We start from the raw sequence: 14,863 nt of genomic DNA, 5'->3' as shown, positions 1-14,863 counted from the left end.
CTGGTGTCATTAGCATCAATAATGACCTACTGGGTTTCAGGCATGGTACAGTCATTATCTCCTTTAATCTCCACTAAAGCACTGCAATGAAATACTTATAACCCCCAGTTTAGAGAACAAAATTGAGCGTAGGTGGGTGCAATGATTTCCCCAACTCCTTAGCACACCCTGTTGGTCAGGGCATTTATACTTCCTCTCTCCTCATTTCCCATCTGAACACAGTGGTGAATGAAGTAGGTCCTCTGTGCAGAACAAAGGATATTAAAGTTGATGTGATGACCTCAGGAACCTGTCCGCCACATTCTGCCCAAATCATAACCCTATCCCTTTTCCATAACCCACGATCCTCACTTCACCGACAAAACAGATCCTTACTAAACTAAAACTAATCCCTCTCCTGGAAGAAGTTGGGAAATGATTTCTTCTGCTGGATTCAGGCCCATGAAAGTACCAAAGTCCAGATCAGACTGAATTTGAGCTACGTTTCGCCAGTTATATCATTAAAAGGTTTGAATAAGGAATCATTTCAAGAGCATACCTGTTTCCTCTCCAACATCAAGAGGCTCCTGCGATCCCTCCTGTTGCCCCCTGCTGAGTAGCACTTGGTTGAGGCTGGTGCAGAACGAAGCAACAAGCCAACCACATCCTAGGGTCCTCAGATGAAGAGTTTAGGACACAACTCACAACCACAGACCTTCTTGGCCCAAGACCCTCAACTGGCAAATCATCAAGAAGACCTAAAGATGGGGAAGGGGGCCATGTGGAGAGAACACAGGCCTCAGTTGAGGAGGAAGCATTATTTTTGCTCAGCCTGTCTGATTCTCCTGAAAATGGAGTATGAGTAACTCTGTGCTTTGTAGCTGCCTGCTGTGCCTGATTTCTAAGTTACAATCTAGAAGCAAGTTGCTGTCGCAATCCATCATAGCCACTTCCTCTTGAATTGAGGGAGGCAGGGCTTGTCTTCTCTCTTCAGAGCAGAGCCTGACATCTCCCCACCACAGACGTTTGAACAGAGCAGGCTCCTGAGGTCTCCAGGATGCCTGTCCCAGCCTCCTGGCCCCACCCTCCTTGTCCTTTCCTGCTGCTGACTCTACTGCTGGGACTCACAGGTAAGCATTGCCTTGGGCTAGAACCCTTTCTCTCCGCTGGCAGGGCTATATCCTGTCCCTGGACCTTTGGGGATTCCAGACAACCACAAGTGCTGCCAAGGAAGGCCAGAGATGGGGCCTAAGAGCAGGACATCATGGAGCTGAGCACTTTCTCTGTGGATCAGCAGCTGGCTACCAGAGGCATCAAGTCACAGGATGATTGACTCACCACCACAATTACTTACATTTTGATCTATTTCATTTGACTAACACAGAACAATCACTATTTAAATCCTTACCAGTCTTGAGACTCTGGGCCTAACAACCTACCCAAGGACAGAGTGAGCTCAGAGACAGCCTGAGAGGGCTGTGTGGCTCCAGGCCCAGCCTTCTGTATTCAATACCCAGAGGAAGTGAAGTCTGAAATGGTGCCTGCTTGAGTTGGACAGGGGTGCAGTGTTTCCCAGGGATGTTCAGCCACCGTCCTCCCTAAGGGTGCTCCTTATTTTGTCCTGTGTTCCCCCATGATCCTCCCTCCCCTGTGACTTGAGTCTTAACACCCATTTTTTTGGTCACCTCTTCCTCTTTAACAAGTTCTGCATTTGCTGCTTATTGGGGCCTATATTCCTTTCCTAGGGCTTCCATAGTAAAGAACCACAGACTGGGTGGCTGAAACTAGACATTTACTTCCTTGCACTTATGGAAGCCGAAGTCCAAGATCAAAGTGTCAGCAGGGTTAATTTCTACTGAGGTCTTTATCCTTGGCTTGTAGAAGACAATCTCCACCCTGTGTCTCAACCCATGGTCTTCCCTCTGTGTGTGTGTCTGTGTCCTCATCTCCTCTTCTTATGAGACCATCAATCGTATTGGATTAAGGCCCACCCCAATGACCTCATTTAACTGAATTGCTTCTTAAAAACTCTGTCTCCAAATACAGTCACATTCTGAGTTGCTAGGGTTGGTGCTTCAACACATGCATTTTAGGGGACACATTCAGCCCATAACAGGTACCATAATCTCCCTTGGTTCTCTTGACTTTCCCATGGAGAATTTATTTTCCCCTCCTCAGGAGGGGCAGGTTGGAAAGTCTTTCCTGGTGCAGCCTGAGAGAGCCCTGCTCCCAGCTCCCAGATAGGCTTCCTGTCCTCACTCCTTACTCAGGCCATGGAGCTGACACCAGGGTCACAGCGCTGGGCACAGCAGCCTCTCAGCTCCCCACTGGGCCCTGCTGTGATGCCACCTCACAAGTCCTAGAGGGCAGAAGTTTCACTTTCCAAATTATTTTTCTTACCATACACTGTATTCAAATGACAGCAGTAATAGTTCAGCAATTGAGATCTTCCTGTAACGCAGAAACTGTTCTTAGCATTTTGTGTGTTTTAACTCCACTAATCCTCACAACATCCCTGTGTGAAAGCTACAACTCATATTCCCTATTTGCAAATGGGGAGGCAGGCTGAGAGAGGAACTTGTCTATTGTTCCCTATCTCAATCAGTGGAGCAGATGGGATTCAAGTCCAGGTCGACCAGCTTCAGAGTTCCTACTTTTAGCCTTCTTATGCTACCTGCAGAAATACTAGAAAATGCAGGAAAGCAGACACAGGATTAATCATCACCCATTACACCAGTCAGCAACAGAGTTAAAACCCTGGTATATGTTTGTATTCCGAAAGTTTTGTTAATCTGTTGGATGATTTCTATGTGACAAATATTATAGGTCACAGTTTTATATATATTTGTGAATGTGTACACACACACACACACACACGTGTGCAGTGGTCCCCAATCTTTTTGGCACCTGGGACTGGTTTCATGGAAGATAATTTTTCCAAGGACCCAGAGTGGGTGGGTGGGGAGGTTGGTTTCAGGATGAAACTGTTCCACCTCAGATCATCAGGCATTAGTTAGATTCTCATAAGGAGCACACAACCTAGATCCCTCGCATGCACTGTTCACAATAGGGTTGGCACTCTTATGAGAATCTAATGCTGCCGCTGATCTGACAGGAGGCAGAACTCAGGTGATAATGCCCACTCACTGGCTGCTCACCTCTGGCTGTGCGGCCCAGTTCATAACAGGCCACGGACCTGCACCCAACCACAACCTGGGGATTAGAGATCCCTGCATGTGTGCATATAAGTGAGTGTAAGTGTGTACACACACACACATGAGATTTCATTTTTTATCAGTTTCTCCAACTTTAATTTCAATTAAAGTTTAAGAAAATATTTTTAATTTGAGAACAGTATACTTCTCATGTACAACATATTATGACATATGTGTACATTTCTGAATGACTAACTTCAGCTAATTAACATATGCATAATCTTACATATTGACAATTTTGTTTGGTGAGAACTCCTAAAATCTATGCACTTCGCAATTTTGAAGGATATAAATCATCTTATTAACTATAGACTCCATATTGTACAATAGATATCTGGAGCTAATTTCTCCCATCTAAACAAAAATTTTGTGTCCTTTGACTAATACTTACTGAACTGCACCCCTTGTCTAGCCCTGGTAACCACCATTCTACTCTAGTTCTTTGAGTTCAACTTTTTTAGATTCCACATATGAGAGAGATCATGCGGTGTTTGTCTTTCTGTGCCTGGCTTGTTTCACTTAGCATAATACCATCTCGGTTAATTCATATTGTTGCAAATGACAGGATTTCCTTCTTTTGTACAACCGATTAGAATTCCATTGTGTATGTATACACCACATTTTCTTTATCCGTTTATCTGTTGACACACACCTAGGTTGATTCCATATCTTGGCTATTGTAAATAATGCTGCAATGGACATGGGGGTGCAGATATCTCTGTGACATGCTGATGTCATTTCCTTTGGATACACGCTCAGTAGTGAGATTGCTGGATCATATGATAATTCTATTTTTGGATTTTGAGGACACTCCATACTGTTTTCGCTAATGGATGGCCTAATTTACATTCCCACCAACTGTGTGGGAACAGGGTTTCCTGTTCTCCACATACTCTCCAACATCTTTTTGATAATAGTCATTATCATCTTTTTGATAATAGCTATTCTAACAAGTGTGACATGATAGCTCACTGTGGTTTTAATTTTCATTTATCTTAAGAATGGTGAGGTTGGATATTATTTATATGTTGACTGGCCATTTTGATGTCTTCTTTTGAGAAATGGCTATTTGGCTCATATTTTACTTGGGTTGTTTTCTTATGATTGAGTTGTTTGACTTCCTTATATATTTTGCATATTAACTCTTCATCAGACATATGGTTTGAAAATATCTTCTCCCATTTTGTAGGCTGTCTCTTCACTCTGTTGATTGTTTCCTTGGCTGTGTAGAAACTTTTTAGTTTGTTGTAGTGCCATTTATTTATTTCTGCTTTTGTTGCCTGTGGTTTGGGGCTCATATCCAAAAATTCATTGCCCGGACCAATGTCATGGAACTTTTCTTCTAGTACTTTTACAGTTTCAGATCTTACATTTAAGTCTTTAATACATTTGGAGTTGATTTTTGTATGTGGTATGAGACAGAGGTCTAATTTCATTTCTCTACACATGGATATTCAGGTTTCCCAACACACCTTTTTCAAGAGACTGACATTTCCCCATTGTGTCTTCTTGACCCTTTTGTCAAAGGTCAATTGAGTGCAAATGTGTGAGTTTATTGCTGGGCTCTCTGGTCTGATCCATTGGTCTATGTGTCTCTTTTTGTGCCAGTGCCATGCTGTTTTGATTACTATGGCACTGTAGAAGATTTTTAAATCAAGCAGTGTGATACCTCCAGCTTTGTTCTTTTTGCTAAAGCCTGCCTTAGCTATTCATGGTTTTCTATGGCTAATATGAACTTAAGGATTGTTTTGTCCATTTCTGTGGAATTTCATTGAAATTTTACTGATATTGAATTGAATCTGTAGATCTCTTTGGGTAGTATGTACATTTTACAATAGTAATTCTCCAATCCACAAACATAGGTATCTTTCTGTTATTTGTTTTCTACTTTTTTCATCCAAGTTTTATAGTTTTCAGTGTGTAGGTATTTCAGCTCCTTGATTAAGTTTATTCCTAGCTGCTTTACCTTTTTTGGTAGCAATTGTAAGTAAAATTGTTTTACTGATTTCTTTTCCCACTAATTTGCTATAAGTGTATGAAACTACTGATTTTTACCAATTAATTTTATATCTTATATCTGTGGCCTATTTGTTTGTTGATTCTAAAAGTTTTTAGAGATATTTAAGATTTTCTCCATATAAGATAGTGTCATATGCAAACAGGGAAAATTTATCTTCTTCCTTTGTGATTTGAATGCCTTTTATTTACTTCTTTTGTGCAATTATTCCGGACAGAACTTCTGATACTATATGTTGAATAGAAAACTTGAGAGTGGGCATCTTTGTCTTGTTCCTGATCTTAGAGTAAAAGCTGACAACTTTTCACCATTGGGTATGATGTTAGCTATGGATATGTCCTGCATGGCCCTTATTGTGTTGAGGAACACTTATTTGTTATCTAATTTCTTGAGAGCTTTTATCATTAAAAAATGTTAAATATTGTCAAATGCTTTCTTTGCCTGTGTTGTAAGGTCATATGGTTTTTGTCCCTCATTCTGTTGAAATACTGTACCACATTTAGAGATTTATGAATGTTGTACCATCCTTGAATTCCTGGGATAAATCTTACTTGACGGTGTGGAAACACACAGCAGTAGTAGTAGTAGTAGTAGTAGTAGTAAGACTTCCCTTACTACAGTCTTCAACTCATTTTTTAGTCTACGGGAAAAACACATTAAAGAGATGTTTGATTTTCTCTGTTGCCCAGTCATTCTCCCTCCTTTCTACCTCAGTCATTTACCCCTGAAAATCCCCCAATCTGTTAAGCAAAGCAACAGGTAAGCAGACTTCTTAGTAAAATGCACTTTTCCTCAAAACAGAACTTTTGCACATTCCTCTCTTTGAGTTCTCTCTTCCATTAATGGTAGGGGTGAGGAAGAAAGAAGGAGATAAAAGTAACAGAGAACCCTGCCTATATTATCTATATCTATAGTTATATTCATATCCATATCCATAACCATATCATCATCTAATGTCCATTGAAGCCTCCAATCCTCAGGAAATCTGCCAAGTAATCACTTTACAATTTTTGAATACCCACCATGTGCCAGATACTGTGGGAAATCACTTACATTTCTGACATCAGGTAACCATTATATCCAAGTTCACCCTCCCTCACAAATAAGGAAACAAAAGCACAAAGTGCTCCTAGGTTACTCATTGGTAACTGGTAGAGCTACGATTTGAACTCAGGCACTTTGACTCTAGAGATCACAGGTTTCACCATTACTCTTCTCAAACACTTTTGCCCTTGATCTTATTCCATGAAATTTCCGCAGGTGCTGCTCATGAGGGCAGGGAGGTGATGTGATGAGGAGAAGAGGATTTGTGGTTTTCTTCTCCTTGACTCTTCTGATTTCTGCATGTATACAAGTCGATTTTTTTTCACGAATTCACATGGGAAACACATTTTCTGGCAAATTTCATGAAAGCAATTCACTTAAAATACAATATTTAGTCTCCTGAGAAAGTGTTCCACTGAGCAATTCACACATTATACACATATTTGATGAATACCTGCTATGTGCCAGGACCTAACAAAGAACATTGTTGAATAAAAGACAAAAGTAGTTGCCCTTTTGTTGCTTATCTCCACTGGGGAGAATGACAGTAATCAATACACATGATAAATAGGCAAATAAAATAGTATATTAGACAGCGATAAGTGAAAATCAAGTGTGTGTTTATGACTTTTATTATTTTATAGAAGTTTTCATATATTCCTTTTATTGATGGTTTTTGTCATAAAAAGATCTCCAAATTTGTCAAATCGTCTTCTGTATCAAATGAGCTAATCATGTGTTTCTTGTCTTTCTTCTATAAATATGATATATTACATTGTTTGTCATTTGTGCATGGAAACATCCTTGTATTCCAGAAATAAATATCACTTGCTCGTGTTGTATAATTCTTCTAATATGCTGTTCAATTCAGTTTGCTAGTATTTGCTTGAGGATTGTTGCGTCAACAAACCAAGTAGTAATAATGCCAACTGTCAACAGAAAGGTGTGCAGCTGTACCTGGCAGCAATTTTAATTTTGTGTTGCAGTGGAAGTTTAAATTCCGATGGGTGTCATTTCAGATGAGCAGAGCCTGGCCTGTGGGGCAATTTATGGTTAATGATTGAAACAGGAGAGTATTATCTTCAAATCTGGAATCCAAATCAGGAGATTCTAGTGGGTAACCAGTCAGTTGTTTTAATGGAGTATAGCATAGGCCATAAAGAGCATTATTTTTGCATCAAGGCCCTGAGGAAATATATAGCCATCATGAGTGGTCTAGAGACTCCAAGAGGCATGAAATACACAGCCAAAGTCTTTACAGAGAAGAGATATTTTTGTTTAATTCATTTAATGACACTAACAGGAGTGTCTGTTGATTTTAATTTGTAAGTAAAATTTGTAAATGAAGAATATGTTGCCACAGGCATCCCAAAAAAAACTTACAGGTGCTGGATTATGTGACATTAATATGCATATCACATGAATCTTCTTTGAAGAGGTGTTACCAATGTTATATCATCTTGTGCTCTTGGAGAAAGGTGGATGTCATTATTGATACTGGAACAGGATCCTCACTTCAGGATGGAGAGCCATGGCAGCACTCCAAAAGGCAACACAAAGCTGTACATAGCATAGCACAAGAAAGTCGTCAGGGTAAAAAGCCTTCTCAAATTGTGGAGCCAATCAGAGTAGCAAATCAGTAAGTCATGAGTCAAAGGCATTCCCTAGGAACTTTTCACCCGAGTTTAGAATGATCCCATCCTCATTGCCATTACTATAGAAAATGTTAGAGCGACTCCTGCTGGTTGAATCTTAGAGGATCACTCTAACATGGCCATGAAAAGTTTGTATGAAGAGGCATACTCACAGTTCCTAGAGATGGAAGTAGGGCAGGCCATGCAGGAAGCCATGTGGAAGGAGCTCCCAAGAAGCAGGCTCAATCAAGCAGATGGGTAGGCAAGAGAGATGGGATCCCTGGGCAAGTGCCTTTACTGGGAGTCAAGGTGGAGGACACAAGCAAAAACACTTTTACTAGAGTGTTTCAATGTCACTAGGTCACAGTAGGGGAGGACAAGAAGAGGAATTGTGGCAGGGACCAGCTTTAAAATACTGGTTACCTGGTCACCTGGGCAGGGTGCTCACAGCTTGTTTGTGGGATATTGAAGCATGATTTTTTAAAAATGTACACATAACTGGATATCTTTATTTCTTCATACAACTTTGAGTGGCCATGTAGCATCCTTTCATTTCCACCTGAAGCACTCCCTTTAGCATTTCTTGTAGGCAAGGTTTAATGGTCATGAACTCTGTTAGCTTTTGTTTATCTGAGAATATCATAATTTCTCCCTTGTATTTGAAGGACACTTTGCCAGGTATAGAATTCATGATTGACATGTTTTTCCTCTTTCAACATTTTGAACTTACCATCCCCCTATCTTCTGGCCTTCGGTGCGTTGCATAAGAGCTGAGCTGAAAATCTTATTGAGGGTCTCTTGTATGGAAGAAATCGCTTCTGTCTTGCTGCTTTAAGGAGTCTCACCTGGACTTTAGGTGTCAACATTTGGATTATAATGTGTCTTCGTGTGGGTCTCTGAGTTTATTTGTGGGTTCAGCTTGCGTTTCTTCTGTGTCTTCAATTTGTAGATTCCTGTATTTTAACAAGTTTGTGAAGATTTTTGTCCACTCTGTTTTCATATAATCTTCTATTCCTTTCTCTCTTTCTCTTTTTTCCCCCTGGAACTCCAGTAAGGTGTATGTTGATACATTTGATAATGTCTCACAATTCCCTTAGATTCTGTGCTCTATACTTTATTCTATTTTCCACCCGCACCTCAGTCTCAATAATTTCAATTATTCCATCTTCCAGTTTTCTGATTATTCTTCCACCTGCTTATACCCATTGGGGGACCCCTCTAGTGAACTTTTAGTTATTATACTTTCAATTCCTAAGTTTCTGTTTGATTTCTTCCTATAATTTCTCTTTCTTTACGTTCTCATTTTGGTAAGACATTTATATTCCTTTAGTTCTTGGTCCATTGTTTCCTTTACCTCTCAGCATTTTTAAGACAGTGATTTTAATATCTGGGTCTAGTATCAGGGTGGAGCTAATACATCACAAGGGTGCTTATAAGAAGGAGGAAGATTAATTCTTGGAGAAGGACATTGAAACATCCTTGTATTCCAGGATGTTTGCATGTGAAGATGCAAGAGGTTAGAGTGGTGGGAAGATGTAACTGTGAGAAAGGGACGTGAGAAGCCTCTAGAATTTGGAAAGGCAAAAAACAGAGCCTCCAGAAGACACACAGCTCTGCTGAAAGCGCCTTAAAAAATGTAGACATGGAAGGTGTAAAACATGGTGCTTTCATATACGTACACATGTACATATACGTAGTGAAATGGTTATTAAAGTTAAGCAAATGGACACATCCATCATCTCCCATAGTTATGCTGCATGTGTTGTATGTCAACAGCACCTAAAATGTGCTTTTTAAGCAAAAATACTGAATTCAATACAACATTATTAACTAAAATCCTCAGATTGCACATTCATTCTCTGGACTTCTTCCTCAGACTTATCACAATTTTGTGTCTTTTGACCTCCCCATCAACTCCCCCAAGTTCACCCCTAGTCACCACTGTTTTATTCTCTATCTTTGTGTATTTGACTTTCATCATTTCTTCTTCATTGTACCCCAGTAACACTATTTTGGACTTCTAACCTCCAGAACTATAAAATGTTACATTTCTTTTAAGACACTAAGTTTTGGTAATTTGTCACATCAGCATTAGGAAACTTATGTAATGTGTTTATGCTATGGGTGAAATATTACTAGGGGCTTAAAACAATGTTGTATTTCTACTGGAAGCTACATATTTCAGTGTGGATTGGCAGTTCTGCATGCAACGGTCATTCACGCATCCAGGCGATGGAGCAGGCCCCATTAGAGCCTTGTGGGTCTCTGGAAGGGAGAAATTGATCCACAGAGGCTCTTGCAGTTAAATGCACAGCCCACAAATTATACCCATCACTTCTGCTTGTAACTCAAGGGTCTAAAGAAGTCACAGGGCCCCACCCAATCCAGTGATACAAAAAGTGCCACACTCCATGTACCACAGAGTGGAGGCCATAATTGGCAAAACATGGCACTTCCGAGGAGGGCTCAATAGTTCTACTCAGGTCCTCAACCCAAAGCTCTACATTGAAATTGAACCTCTTGGCCAGGCGCAGTGGCTGACACCTATAATCCCAGCAGTTTGAAAGGCCAAGGCAGATGGTTTGCTTGAGCCCAAGAGTTAGAGACCAGTCTGGGCAACATGGTGAAACTGTGTCTCTAGAAAAAATACAAAAATTGGCCAGGTATGGTGGAATGCACCTGTGGTCCCAGCTACTTGGCAGGCCAAGGAGAAAGGATCTCTTGAGCCTGGAAGATTGAGGCTACAGTGAGCTGTGATTGCACCACTGCACTCCAGCCTGGGCAGCAGACAGAGCAAGACCCCGTCTCAAAAAAGAAAAGAAAAGAAAGCAAACAGAAAGAACAGAAGAAAGTAAGTTAAAGGAAATTGAACCTCTCTGTGCCTCAGTGTTCTCGCTTGTATTACAGTCTTACGTCACAGGCCCGTTGTGAGGGTTAAATGAGATAATACATGTAGTGGGCTGAACTCAAGGCCTGCTCCTAATATGCACCCAGTCAATGAAAGTCTTTGATAAACACTTGAGGAAACACAGAGGATCAGGTAAGGATGAAAAAATGACTGCTTTGTGCTCCTTTCCAGGAGTGGCAGGTGAGGACGAGCTACAGGCGATTCAGCCTGAAAAGTCCGTATCAGTTGCAGCTGGAGAGTCGGCCACTCTGCACTGTGCTATGACGTCCCTGATCCCTGTGGGGCCAATCATGTGGTTCAGAGGAGCTGGTCCAGGCCGGGAATTAATCTACAATCAGAAAGAAGGCCACTTCCCACGGGTAACAACTGTTTCAGACCTCACAAAGAGAAACAACATGGACTTTTCCATCCGCATCGGTAACATCACCCCAGCAGATGCCGGCACCTACTACTGTGTGAAGTTCCGGAAAGGGAGCCCCGACGACGTGGAGTTTAAGTCTGGAGCAGGCACTGAGCTGTCTGTGCGCGGTGAGTATGGCGTGGGCCTCCTTCATCCCCTAGTGAGTGACAATAAGTCAATAATTACATTATCCATTCTTAGAGCAACAGTCAGGTGTGGTGGTGGCTGAGCAGCCACCCTTTCATGAACTGATGTCACACCCTTTCTCCAGATCACATGAGTTGAGGCTTGGAGATGTCATGGCAGTCGCTCGAGGCTCCACGGCTTGTAAATGATGGGACAGACGGCATCCCCAGTCTGAGGCTCTATAGCTCTTGTCTTTCCAAATCTGACCCAGCCCTTTGGTTCCACAGATGAGGGAACTGACAATTTGAGTGACTTGTCCAGGCACAGGGCTGGACCTTGCCTTCTGCCTCCAGAGAACGCTTCCCCCTCAGGGTGGCCAAGTCCCTTCTTTATGCAACAGGCACTCACTGAGACCCCACTGTGTACCAGGCTCTGCCCTGGATGCTGCGCAAACAGCAGTGAATGAAACAGCCTAAAGTGCTCCCCCACTAAGCTTACATTCTCTTCCCTTCTAATGAGGAGAAATCCGTCCAGGGCATGGAGAGGGTAAATTGTGTTTTTCTTTATTTAATCCTCAGAAACACCCCACGGGCAAGATTTCTGGGAGGCACATTCACGGTTGAATCTGATGGCCTGGTGGGAGGAGATGCCAATACGTTTGGCATTTGCTGTGAGTCTGTTTGGGAAACCCTTCTGCGATTTGGGGACTGAGTCACACAGTTACCATGGGCTCCGAGCAGAGCTGCATCATTCAGAATGTCCCTCACCTCAGGAAAGAGGTCCCACATGTGGGTGACTTAGGGGTTCCCCATATAAGGCTGCAACAATGCTTATTTGGGGTTTCCTGCCAGAGCCCCAAAAGCCTCGTCTTAACTGCTGAATTCTGGAATGTCAGCACAGGAAGGACCTTCAGACCATCCAGCCCAAACCCCTTTACAGATGGGAGACTGAAGCCAAGACATGACAGGGGCCTTGTCCATGGTCACAGGGCCAGTTAGTGACAGAATTGGACCCAGAGTCCATATCTGAATCGAGACAGTCTCCTTCCTTCCCCAGCGTTAGACGCTGTCTCCATAGAAGAGCCTGGTGCATCATAGGTGCTCAATAAAAGCTCCTCAAACAGAGCCACGTGTCAGAGAGCCAGCATTTCTCTTTTCATCAGTTTCCCAAATGTTAAGAATGCACCTCACATTCAGATACTAAACCTCATTGGTGATTGGAAAACTTCTCCCAAACATAAGCCCTGTCATTTCATATCAAGATTCCACATCAGGACATAGAGAACTGCTCCAGTTTTTTTACAGCTGAAAAATACTCCAATTTATGGAAATACCAAAATTTATTTTACAGTCTTCTGTTGATGGATATGTAAGTTATTCCCAACATTGAGCTACTACAACAATCATGCAGTGGATGACCTTGTACATGTGTCACCCTACTCAGGTGGGAGATTCCCACTGGAAGTGGCGTTTCTAGGTCAGAGGATAGTGTGTTTTCATATTTGAGAATATTGCCTAATTTCCCTTCTAGATGATGTAGCAATCAGAGATTACAGACTTGAGCTACCATGCCTGGCTAATTTTGTATTTTGTAGAGACAGGGTTTCTCCATGTTGTTCAGGCTGGTCTCGAACTCCCAAACTCAGGTGATCCACCCGCCTCAGGCTCCCAAACTGCTGGGATTACAGGCGTGAGCCACCGTGCCTGGCCCCACTTCAAACATTTTTAAGACAGTGGTTTTAACATCTGGCTCTAGCATCAGGGTGGACACAATATATAAGAAAGGTCCTTATAAGACAGAGGAAGGAGATTAATTCTCAGGGAAGGACTTGTGAGGATAGAAGCAAGAGGTTAGAGTGATGGGAAGATGTAACTCTGAGAAAGGAATGTGGACAGCCTCTGGAATTTGGAAAGGCAAAAAAAACAGAACCTCCAGAAGACACATAGCTTTACTAACAGCTTTTTAAAAAAATGTGTATATGTACACCATGGAATACTATGCAGTCATAAAAAATGATGAGTTCATGTCCTTTGTAGGGACATGGATGAAATTGGAAAACATCATTCTCAGTAAACTATCGGAAGAACAAAAAACCAAACACCGCATATTCTCACTCATAGGTGGGAATTGAACAATGAGAACACATGGACACAGGAAGGGGAATATCACACTGGGGACTGTTGTGGGGTCGGGGGAGGGGGGAGGGATAGCACTGGGAGATATACCTAATGCTAGATGACAAGTTAGTGGGTGCAGTCCACCAGCATGGCACATGTATACATATGTAACTAACCTGCACAATGTGCACATGCACCCTAAAACTTAAAGTATAATAAAAAAAAAGTGTATATGTAAAGCCTAAAACATGATGCTTTCATGTACATGTATGTACATGAAAATGTACATTGCTCAGTAATGACTGAAATCAGCTCCCCACAACCCTTGAACTTAGACAAGGAAGGTGGCTTTATCCTGATTGTGCAGATAATATTGGCAAAGACACTGAAATGCCCAGGTGGTGCCTCCCCAGCCCAGGCAGTCACAGCCAGTGGTGGCTCAGGTGTGACTCAGATCTGCTAACTCCTAGTGAAGTGTTCACTCCTCTTTGCCATGCTCTCAGCCTAAATGATGAGCTACATGAGAAAGGAGGGAGGTGGGGAAGGGGGCCAGAGAGCAGCAGCTGTGCCAGAGTCTCCTTATAACCAGTGCTATGAGGGAGAAGCCATTTGCTACCTCCTTTAAAGATGAGGACACTGAGGATCAGAGAGGAGACCTGACTTGGGAGCAGGTCAGGGAGCCAAGGCTCGAACCCCGCAGCCTGACTCACAGCACTTGTCTTTGTGACACACAACTGTGGTTTTTCAAGAGTGGAGAAATGCTCCAGCCTTCTCTTTCTAAACTCTTGCATTGTTCAGTTCTACAGCAAAAAGCATTAAAACCAAAACAGAAACCCTGTAGGGGTAGGAGGGGCTGTCTTTACACTCCCATCAGAAAGGCCCTGCACGTGTCTCATGATATGCCAAGCCGGTTCCTAAAGGACAGGTCTCAACGCACATGAGGCATTTAGGACTCTTCCCCCATGTTGTGTTGTTTCCTCTTCACTCAGCAGCATCCACTGAGCAGAGTCGAGCCTCCTGCAGCCCTGCAGAGCACGTATCTGCCCGCTCATGGTGCTGAGGACTAAGGATGAGGAGATGAGGCATTTCCTAGAGAGTGTTTGGGGCCCATGTGAGCAAGAGTTGAGATTCTTCCCTCTGGCTGTCAGGAGCCCACAGTCTTTTGCTTATGGCTGCAGGATAACCAGGCCTGGGCACCCAGGAGGGAAGCTTCTCCCTAACATTGCATGAAGTCTAGAATCTCAAAGGGACAATTGAGTTGGCAGTCAGTGTTGGAGCTCAAGAAGTTAGAACACTTGCTCTGTTAATGGACATAAGTGCTTGGTGGGACACAGGAAATGCCCACTAGGACACATAGAGGATGAGAAGACAGTGCCTTCATTTTGCTCAGCCTCAGTTTCCTCATCTGTAGAATGGAGACAAT

General features: G+C 42.5%; 1 protein-coding gene across 1 annotated transcript in view; it reads left to right on the top strand.

Annotated features, from left to right (window-relative positions):
* The first annotated feature begins 973 nt into the window (after positions 1-973).
* Positions 974-14,863, top strand: part of SIRPB1 (signal regulatory protein beta 1) — a 27,630-nt gene continuing 13,740 nt past the window's right edge. The window contains exons 1-2 of the mRNA XM_031004991.3: positions 974-1,109; positions 10,969-11,325. Of these exons, the coding sequence (XP_030860851.2) occupies positions 1,037-1,109; positions 10,969-11,325 (430 nt within the window). The 5' untranslated portion in view covers positions 974-1,036. The remainder of the gene's footprint in view (positions 1,110-10,968; positions 11,326-14,863) is intronic.

This window comes from Gorilla gorilla, chromosome 21 (assembly GCF_029281585.2).
Source record: "Gorilla gorilla gorilla isolate KB3781 chromosome 21, NHGRI_mGorGor1-v2.1_pri, whole genome shotgun sequence".
NCBI classification, from domain to species: Eukaryota; Metazoa; Chordata; class Mammalia; order Primates; family Hominidae; genus Gorilla; species Gorilla gorilla.
The sequence above is the reverse complement of the archived record's forward strand: the minus strand, read 5'-3'. Positions and strand labels throughout refer to the sequence as shown.